Here is an 11,630-nt window from a genome sequence, read left to right on the forward strand (position 1 = left end):
GTATTTGCAATATACATGTGCGAAGATATTTAAACCGACTCGAATCAAGTATACAATTTGAGTAAATATATTTTGAAAATTGTATATCTTACCATCAGCTACGCGCAGATAATGAACCCAAGTAGCACGTAAAGCTGTAAAACGGCTGCGATAACGTTGTTGCAGTTTAAATTGCAGCATTTTTGTCTAGCACAGTTACTGCCACTACATTATTGCAACGTTTTGACAATGTTGTAGCAGCAAAAATAGGACAACATTTTTAGATTTTAAACATGTTGGTATTTACTAACTACGCATTCTTTGTTTTTATACATTTAATTTCTTTATGTTAAATATAAAATTGTGAGTGAGATTTATTGTAATTTTACTCAACATTAGTTAGAAGACGACGGACGATTCACGACTCAAATTTCCAAAAGTTACAGCAGGAATCCGGTAACAAGAAAAAATGCATTACCAAAGAAGGAAAAATGCACTACATTCCAGGAAAACAAAAAGATAACGGAGAGAAGACGACGGACGATTACCATTATGAGAGATTTAAAAAGCAATTCAGACAATTTTGAATTAAACTTGTATAATTAAATATGTTATAGTTTTTTAATGCATATAAGTAAACGTCGATCATTTTTTACATTAGATATATTTCTACATCAGATGTTTTTTTAATTGTAATTTAAATTTAAGAATCAAGAAAAAATAATCAGGGAACAATACAATATTATAAAGAAGAAAACGATAAAAAATTTGACTTCCAATAGCTTAAGCAACAAAAATTATCCTATTTTATTGTTTTAGATAAATAATTTTTAAATGAATAAGTGGATGTAAAAAAACTTACACGAATATTTATTAAAGTTTTATTAGTGTAGTAAAAAATTTCATTTAAGAATCGGTTCATGCTCGATTCTCTAGTCAATAGACACAAATTTTCTAAATTATTTTATTCATGTACAAGATATATGAATAAATGGTCACTTACTTTTTTTAAATGTATATCTAGCACGGAAGAGACCCAAAAAGTCATGCACATTACCTACGGGATTCATAGATATTTGACTACATAGTTTAATATGTACATTTTGTGCACATAGAGGCGCTGATGGATGAAAACATCTAAAACGACGCGATGTCATCGCGGCGATGACCGCTCTCCACCGCTCTCTCAGGTTCCTCTCTGCCTAAAATGACGGGATGATCATTCTCAGGTTCCTCCAGGGTATGCGCACTCCCTCTTGTAAAAACAGGCGACGATTTTCAGCGCCTCTATCGCTGTCCCCGGAACCATCGAACTAAATGCGATCACGTGACTAGTCGCGCTACGTTCAAATCGCATGTATATATATGCACGTATATATATTTACATGCATTTTTAATTGTGGTTCATACAAGAACAATCAATATCATTTTGTAGTCAAAATAGATGTGCTATATAATCTATAAATAAAGTACAGTAAGAAAATTTGTAATGCAATAATACAATATATGATATTTTGACTACAAAGTGTAATAAATTGTTCTCGCATGAAACTAACTTTAAAATTAAGATTTTTATATAAAATTAAGATTATTAAAAATTTATAATATAAATATTTTTATTTTTATTTCTATATTTATTATAATTATATATACATTTAAATAAATTTTCTTTATTCTTTTTGTCACAAAGATTTTCTCTACATTATAATAAAATTACTAGTATAAGCAAATTAATTAAAAATATAAACAAAATAATTAAAATTAAATTTTCTTTCTATACACAATAAATTTGTATACTTCTTATATTAATATTTTATACAATTGCAACAAATTTTTCCGTCCCACTTTACAGACTGCGGACTGTCGGATACCTTATTTATATAATATCCGGTGTGGTTAAAAAATTTGATGCAAAGCATATAATGGCTGTATTCTAAAATTCACTGTTTGTACTGAAAATGTATAGTATACATAATGTGAACTATAGATTTTCAGTTCTTGCAATGTAATTTGGAATACAGCCAAAATGCAACCACAGCATCATGTAACATTTCACACAACCATTCACAATACAATTTTATACATAAATTTACGTATTATATATATTTGTGAATATGTTTCTCTTGCAAATGAATTCAAGAATCGAGCCCCAGAGTTATCTCTCTGATCCTACTAAAAAACACGCCGGCAGTTAAGGGTTAAAAAATGATTATATATAAATAACTACAAAAAATTATTATAAATATTACTTCAATTACCTTTTTCGTTCAGAGAATTGCTTTCAAAACTGTAGAGCCTTTGAGAGCCTTTTATAACGTCCAGCTCGTTACACACTGTTGTTACACACTGGTTAGCACAAGTTATCACAACTGATCACAACCGTTGACTGTTATGGACCGTTAACACGTAGCCAGCATCAACGGTTGACAACGGTTGTCTAGCAACGGTCGATAGTGCTGCCGACTATCGCTGTCCCCGTTCACTAAAACCAATAGAACTTCCGTCCCCACTAAAGTAATAGGAGTGCGCATACCCTGGGTTCCTCTCTGTTATGAATCTCTCGGAATCGTAGATACACGTAGACAGCCTCAAGATAGGATTGTTGTTGAGTTTTTCGCTGTTCTTAGATTTCTTTCTCTTCTGTAATTATCCATCGTATGTCATAACACGTATTTTAAAATGGAGAGAAATATTAGCAAGATACTTGACATATCGTGGAGATTCGGAGGTGAGGTAATAGTATATATGTTATAGACAAGTATGGATGTGCCACTTTATATTTTTTGATTTTCATGTCTCGCATGAATTCGAAATTTTTAATGCTAAAAGATACAAATTTTTATCAAGTTAAATTTTTATTAGAAAATCTGCTAAATAAGAAATAAATATATTCTATTTTTAATTGTAATTTGCTATTGGTACAAAATTGTACATTTTTATTTTAAATCTTACCTTTAATTAATTTTAAGAATAATTGATAATAAACAAGATAATTTAATGTGACAACTTATGCAAATTTCCAAGTGCATTCTTATTTATAATAGATAATGTATTCTCATAATATCAATCATTAATGAATGCTATTTTATTTCTTCTAGTGACTGCAGCAAGTAATGATTCCAACAATATCGCAAAATCATTTTCTACAACTTAAATTATGTCTTGATAATGATGGTAAAGTTAAGAATGTATTTACTGAGATGACAATAGGGCAGTTTTATAAATTTTTGCACGACTTGGAAAAGGCAAAATGTAATCTTGATTTGTTGGTATAATTGAAATATTTCAATAATGTTATATATAAATATTACCTATGTTAAGATATATTTAGAAGCAATTGTTTATTGAAAGTTTTTTATACATTTTCTTGTCATCTGTACATTATTTAAAATAAAAATATTTATTATTTAAGAATAGAAATTTGGTTTATCTCTAATAAGATAATTCTTTAAATAATATTACTGTTAGATAATTTTTGTCAACGTCATAATCTTAATGTCATAGGTCCTTGTTGATTAATTTTGAACTTAAAATGTATGGCTCAGTCTATACTCACTAGGAAATTATAGTATGGGAAATTAAGTCACCTAAGGAACTGTATATATTATTCAGATTTTCTATTTATTAATTTTCATCATATATAGAATGCTTGAGTGAATCAAACTACAGCTTTGAAGCAAAAAACAAAAACATTTTACATAAAAATTTATTTTATAAAAATGAATAATTCCAATTTTCTGATGTTGTATTTGTGAAAGTGTGTCTGTGTGCGTGTGTGTGTGTGTATAATTGTATGAAGATTGTGTGCAATCTAATTTTATTCATTAAAAAATTTCCATTTTTATGTTTTCAGTTTGGTCTCATGCCTCTTATATATATTTTAAAAATATAAATTTTTGATACAATAAATAATTAAATAAAAGAGCTTTAATAATTTTTAACAAAAAAGTTGATCAACTTTAATAACTACATTAGATTTGTGTGTATTTTTTTGTTTATGATGTAAAAATTAACTCATGGATCCTATTATATTAACAATACATGTATAAATAATGGTCAATTAAATTATATTGATAAGAATTTTTTAAACAAATGTTCTCTCTGTAAACATATATCAACTGTTATAAATATTTGATTAAAACTTAATCGAAAGATTGGGTGACTAATAATTATCTTATAAAATTACTTTTCCTCCATTTTTTTTTTAAGTATATACAGACTTTATATCTTCATACTTTATCGAGTAATAAAAATATTATACAATTCATTATATTCCCTTGAAACAACTGTATTATCAATATCCATGCTGCATGCCAAATATCTCGATTTTCATGCAGGCTTGGTCGTGAAGAATGTATGATCTGAAAGCAATATAAAATAAATTTGTATAGTTAAGTATAAAGATTTCTATTTGCGAAGTAACGACTGTGCATATTGTCTGTAGATATGTATAAAAAAATAAGTGCGATAGGTTTTATAAGAAACAAAATGAGTGTGTCAACAGCAAATACAAAAGTGAGAAACTTTATTTATTTTGAACAATATACATTCGTGGTTGTTCATTCATATTTTCGATTTAACAAAATCATGTAGTCATCACAATTAAGAACATTAAGAAATAATTCAACAATCAAAATGTTATATTTGTGGCAATAAATATAAAAAAGAAAAGTTTCAACATATTTTGTTAGTTAACAATAAAAACATTATTATCAGATGCTTATATACTATAAAACCTGCAAAAACTTCTATAACAAGACTATAAAATATCGTAAGTGTAAATGTTTAATATTTATTATATGCATTTTACATATTTTATTTGGAATGACTTTGGCCCAGTTATTTTAGATTTGATTCTAGTACACATATTTTATATACCAACAATATAATTTTATTTAAAAAATAGAAAATTGTTATATTGTGTAAAAAATGAAGTAACTCAGATATAAAGTTCGTCACTTTAATACTGTGCTATAAAATACTATTAAGAATCAAATTAGCGAAAATGAGAATGATGAGCCGTGTATCAAGCGCATTCCAAGCAATAAATATATCAATAAGCTATTTTTAACAGAGTAATAGTACAATATATTCGGTCCCTTGGTATTTTTAAAATTCACGCATTTGAACGAACATGTTAGAGTAGATACCCGTTTGAAAAAATTTGGTCTTGTGAAAAGGTCCTACAACAGGATTGACAGTTCTAAATGCCTTGCGTCTAGCAGGAAGTGGACTGAATACAGCACCTCTTTGATTATTAGGTTCTGCTAATGCTATTGCGGGATTTGCTTGTTCGGATGATGAGCTCTCTTGTGGTTTCAGTGCACCTAGTTGCAAGGACTTGCCTCTTTCTGCTTTTTCCTGAATGGATTCTAACACTGGTTGAATTGCACCGAGCAACGGTCGTTTGGACGGTTCTGCAGACCAACATTGTTCCATTAACGTCCAACACTCTTCATCAAACTGTGGCAGTCTCTCAGGCCTAAGACCTATAATATATGAATATGTTTCTTTAACGCTTCTTGTAATGTGAATACGACTAAAATAATTGAGATAAATAATAACTTGAATTAGCAAACAATCTGCTAAGTCAGCTAAAAGAATGTTATACATTCTTTAGTATTGCTGAATTATTTAAAATTTTTTATAGAGAAATTTCAATGTAATTTTTTATTGTAAATATAAAATTATTTTTTTATTGTAAAATATAAAATTATTTTTTTAGCGCATAAATCTAGATAATCAAGCATGTCTAAGAAAAATAATTGCTTATAATACTGGCAACTTGCTATATATTTGTCTTTAATGATTTCAAATATACCGATATTGTAACAATGTATTTTATATATATATGTATCGCTAGCATTTAACAGCAAGATAACATTAAAGTTATCTCACATTGATACTAATATGACAGCATTGTGTGATGTTTTATTTAATTACGATGGTAATATAACAACAATAGTACAAATTTTGACAATTTTAAAGTTGATGCCAAATTGTTGGTAAGTTACTACCAAAATTGTCATATAAAGGCATTAATTTCTCAATAAATGCAAACTCAATTATAATTCTGATTGCAACATGCTAGTAACAATACAGATACGTTATCTGAAAATATCTAATACTGGTTTAATCTTTCTTTTTCTATAGATAACGAAGTATTACCTTTTCGTACGCTTGTCCATAATTGTTCCTTGTTATGAAATTGTTTCAAATGCATACGGTAATCGAACCTTCCCAGCACATATGTACCAAAACAAGATGCCAAAGGCATAGACATCGACACTGCTATCGTAATGGCCAGATAGGAGTTCTGGTGCCATGTGGATTGGCGTTCCTACGATGCTGCCTGACATCATAGCTTCGGTAATACAAAATCCGAGATCGGTTAATTTAGCCCTGTTTTCCATATCAAGTAAGACATTCTTTAGTTTGATATCACGATGAACCAAGCCTTGTGAATGAAGATAGCGTATTCCCTCTAGCACGTCTATCGCTATTTGTATACGCTCCAGCCACAAGAGACCAGCATGTATACCACAATATAAATCACGACATAATCGATCGGTGATTAAGAGAACTGCAGTGCCCAATCCGAATCCTCCGCCGTACGATTGGTCGATAACAGATCCGCGAAGTTTCACTATCCTTTTGTGATCTGGTATTGACCTGGTATAGTAAACCTCCATCGCAAGATCGTTCCAATGCCTCTCGTCCGGAGGAACAACGGATTTTACCGCGCACGGTCCCGGTGCTCCGCCCCAACCATCGCAAGCAAACACCACACCATACTGTCCTCTGCCAATCTCCTTGGTGTAATGAGGAATGCCAAAGCGAATCGCATCCATCATCGACGTGGATTCCAACGCGAGTTTAGCTAGCTTAGGCGCATAATACTTTCGTATAGCTATCCTTTGCTCCTCGGTCCTTTCTAGCTTCCCTGAATAATAGTTCTCCAGAGACTTCAAGGCAGTTTGAAAGCGTCATGTGATGATTTCAGTTTATCTCTAAACTGTGTGGAAATTGTTTTTGCAAGTCTCGCTGCCGACAAGGAATTGAGAATATCAATAGTAACCTTCCGCCTCCAAGCCGCGTTCAAAGTCGGAGTGGGTGTCCATGGCAGCGGTAACGACTTGAAGAGCTGTCTCAATCTTTCCAAGAACGAATGCACCACGATGGCGACGAATTATGCAATTCCACATTGTACGCCGCGGAGAGTATTTGCTTCAAGGCATCGCTAGCCAACAAGCTACTATCGTGTTCGTAAGTCTTTTCGAGACTTATTAAGCAACGTTGAAGAGTCCCGATAAAAGTTTCTCGAAGACAGTTGACCGAGTTTACGAGTTCTTTTGCTACTTTCTCGCCCAAACGGCCTAGCACGAATCGTTGAACTTCCGATGTTGCGACGCGAACAGTAACTGTCCACTCTGTTCGTTCACCGTTATCGAAAGAAACGGTCTGATATGGGAAAATATCACCAGTAGAATCTAATATATCGTCCTTCATCTCCTGAATAATACATTGTATTAACTCAGTTAATTCCACCTGTTGCTCATTAACAACCTTCATTAGACTAGCATAAAGTTCATTTTCCTTCTGTTGGGCGTACTGTATCCTTCTAGGAGTGATCTGTATCTTTCGTGCCATGTCAAACGCACTTAAAATAAATTTACGTAAACTGGTCGTGTGTATCTCATTCAAATAAGTGCTTGCATTGATCAGGTAGCTTTGCAAGCAGGCACGCGTAAAGTGAAGAACGCGGTCCGTTTTTTTGCATGAATCCACTAGATCACTCGAGTTATTAAACGTATCGCTCGCCGACAAGCCACGTTAATTGATGAACCTCTACGGACTCTTCCATCCCTAGGAACCCTAAATTGCTCAACTGATCTAACCACGTTAGACCGAGTGAATTCATTTTGTCAATATTAATACTATCATCACTCTTAGACTCCTTGGATACGTTCGGCACTTCTATACGATTTTGCAGACTATGCTGCTCAGACTCAGTCAATTCTGCATCTGTGCCGTCCAACAGAACGTTAGGTAATGATGATATGAATAAAATCGGATTATATGGATAAGTATCTTTCAAATCTCTCAATTCTTCCAAATTTTCCTCGGTCAATGGGTGCTCTCCGAGAGCATAAAGAAATATAGGTAAAATTTTCAGTAAGCCTTTAGCGAGAATTTTTACTACATCAACTGTTAGGACAACAAATATTTGAACGCCTTCCTTCAGTATCGCTTGATCTAACTTCACTCCAGCACTGTAGGACAATTGATATCTTCGTTTGTCGATTTTTCCAGATCTTCGAGAGGGAGCGTGCTCCATGACTTTTCGTTTGCCTGTAGCGTCTCGACTACTTCGTATTCTAAACCTAATGTAAGACTGACATGATTTGTATGACCATAAGTAATTTTGATCCATCTCCATGTGTCATTGGATAGTGGCAAAATATCAGCGCAGAGCAAATTATTAACCAGTGAGGCTTTGGCTTTGTTGTCCTGCCCAAAAATGACTATTGCAGGGAAATTATCAAGGATGTGTGTTATTTCTATCCAAGGTCAGCGGAGGTAATAGTTCCTCGATAATATTCTCTACAAGGAAATATCATAGGTATAAGTTGGGTCAGTAACATAACATAAAATTTATTGAATTAAATGTCAATTATGGATGGATCATTACCTCCAGGGAAAAAGTTTTCGAGTTTTATGACTTTCTAGTGTACGCTGTGTCTCCTCAAGTATATGACATAGCTGATTCCTGTTCGCTGATACCTCTTGAATTCTTGTGGTAAGTTGCTTACCATTTTTTCTCACGTTATTTTAGTCATGTATACATTCCACAAAATGATCATACCCTATAAACATATTATCAAACAGTTAAGAAAGTCATAAAATCATTTCTTGCAATAGTTCTGTGAAATTGGATTTGAAAATATAATACTCATTTGCAGCAACAACATCATAACTTAAATATCATTTTAATTTGATAAAAATTTATCTATTGATTACAAAGAATAAAGTACCATCGACACTTCAAACACACATACCACACACACATACACATACAGTGTGTATTAAATTTCTCGTGAAAATTTTTCTTTTTGACGAAATTAAAAAATGACAATGTTCAGCATATATTATGTTGTAGTAGCAAATGAGAGACAAGTACTGCAACAATTGCGCTAAATCAGCACATAAGTCAGCGTTTAGTTTTCGAATTCCGAATGAAATGGAACAGGTTATAGCGGTGCATGCAAATTTATCAGCGCGACAACACGCATATATCTATGATAGAGCTACGAGACATAGATGTAAACAACGTTTGTCAAGTGAATCACGTCCAAGAATAGTGATTAAGGCGGGGAATATCGGGCTAACTAAAAATCTTTCTCGGCATTTTATCAGACGGGGGATTTCTCTCGCGGCGGCTACCCGGCTGTCATCGCCCCGCGATGTCAGCTCCGCTCTGCTCGTCGTCCCTGTCGCGAACATTGTTTTTCCGCGTGACCGAGAGACCGGCGTAGAATCCAGAGTGCTCATCGCGCGAGCAACTCCTCGGCTGCTCACCAGCATAGGATCTCCCACGGCCATACGAGCGCGAGGGGAAGATCGCCACCAGGTCTACCACCAGGTCATCCGAGCACAGGCAATCCGGACAATAGCTCACGCGCGATCACCGCGTATCGCGTATCGAGGCATTCGAGACGTACGTCGCCGACGCATGATGCCGACTGGGCCTGGGGCGGCTGGGGCCTGGGGCGCCTGGGCTCGAGTTTGAGTCTTGAGTGGCTGAAACGCGCGCGGCGCCGCTGCCGCCAGCGGCACGCGTCGCGTCGTCGCAACATGGCAACTCTTGGCGAGGAGCTATGCGCGCGATAAGATGCACCACGTCGTGCGGATTTACTTACACGCGCGAATTCAATGAAAGCTTTTTATTAAAATTCGAATGGATGACTGTCTCTCCCTCGAAAGAGGGAGGAAGAATCAAGCCATTGTGACTGTAGTTTTAAAGGCTTTGACCAAAAAAATGACGCAAATTTGACTGATATGATTGATATTGTCATAATTGATATTGTTGTTACTTTTGAAAGAACCATATCCCGAATGTCCTATTACCCGGTCTGATTAACGAACTTGATCGCGAACATAAATGGCAAGCTGTCGTAACACATCTGTCGTCATTTCGACTGACGGATGTCGGAATGACCACAAATCTCCTGCCTCTGTTTCGCCCCGAGTGTCTCAGCGACCGGATGATTGAGATATTTATTGAATTTTATAGGCGCGTACAGATAATATAAACACGTACATTGTATATAAATGTAATTGACGACTTACGATATGCGTTATCTTTCCGACGACCGCTCTCTCGCTACGCTCTCATCATTCGCGAGAAGCTGAAGCTTTATATTTAACGCGTGAATTTCCTTTTCGCCCATCATCGTCATCCGATCGATTAAATATTCTTATCCGATTTTACCGGCTTGCCACCAATCGTTACTGCTTAAGTATTCATTTACGGATATGAATTGCTAAACGCCGACGGCAGACCTCCGTTTCAGTGGGACAGCGCACTGTCTCATTAATTAATATATGTAACGTGTATATCGTCTGCACACTTTCACGTTCGCGAGGACACGCGAACCGAGAAAGAAGAACGTAAACAAGACTCCCTCATTCGCGGATAGATAATGCGGTACGCGGTGGCAACACGGCGTACGACACACTTTGCGTTTTTTAGGTGCCAAGCCCACAGTAGTGGCCTCCCAAGCTAATCTTCCCGCTCCATTAAGTCCCCTTTGTCTCTTTAAATCGAACGATACGCGATAATCGTGGTCTGCAAATAGCCGGCAGAAGTATAGAAAAGTTGCCGACATGCGAATTTACATTTCACGTTACTTATATACATTGCAGCACACTCGGCCGAACGCGAAAGCGCGAAGGATTGCGAGAGTCGCTGATCTGACCACGACCAAAGTTTGATTAACTCGATCGACAGAATTGCCCATTAATGAAATTCATGATTACTTATAATTATGTCGTCTCTAATTTAATTATTCCTTTTTTAACAAGAAATTCATAATTCCTCAGATTGCCGAACGGACATTGCAGATCGAGTGTTAGCTGCAATTTTGTCAGCAGAATGCCAAGAGAAATGTAACAAGAAGAGTAACAAAGTTTAATAGTAGATTGACTATAGAAACCAAGTAGAAAATTTCTCGTTTCATAACCGCTTAAATAATATAACAAACTCTGCTGATAGTCCATTGTCAAAGATCTATTAATAGAATGACTTTTTTTAAATACAAACGTGATTTGCAATACTAATCACGAAACTGTTGACAGCTGAATACGAAATGTAGATTTTTCCTGACAAACGACTCATCGAGTCATTAAGTTAATGGGAGTTTGGTCTTGAAGTTACTCTCACACATAACAAATATTGAAACGTACATGAAAAATTTATTAGTTTCGATTTTATAATATTTTAGGAAACGGTTTATATTAAATTCGTGTTTGCGTGCTTTATGTATTCGCAAGAGCACATTTATAAAAACACGGTCGGTCTCGCGCTGCGCTTTCACTGGGGGCGAGCCACTACCTGTGGTCTCCTGATTTATTCAGATTTAATTCTTGAG

At 34.7% G+C, this 11,630-nt stretch overlaps 1 protein-coding gene and 1 pseudogene across 1 annotated transcript; one reads left to right on the forward strand and one right to left on the reverse strand.

The window, feature by feature from the left end:
* Positions 1-2,461: 2,461 nt before the first annotated feature.
* Positions 2,462-3,303, forward strand: LOC105836454 (COMM domain-containing protein 7). Its single transcript, XM_012680497.3, is given in 3 exon segments — positions 2,462-2,707; positions 3,078-3,118; positions 3,120-3,303. Coding segments are annotated over 3 exon segments (225 nt in total). The 5' UTR covers positions 2,462-2,658; the 3' UTR covers positions 3,255-3,303.
* Positions 3,304-4,547: 1,244 nt separating this feature from the next.
* Positions 4,548-8,795, reverse strand: LOC118648484 (annotated as a pseudogene).
* Positions 8,796-11,630: the final 2,835 nt, after the last annotated feature.

The sequence above is a fragment of the Monomorium pharaonis genome, unplaced genomic scaffold, assembly GCF_013373865.1.
Source record: "Monomorium pharaonis isolate MP-MQ-018 unplaced genomic scaffold, ASM1337386v2 scaffold_464, whole genome shotgun sequence".
NCBI lineage: Eukaryota > Metazoa > Arthropoda > Insecta > Hymenoptera > Formicidae > Monomorium > Monomorium pharaonis.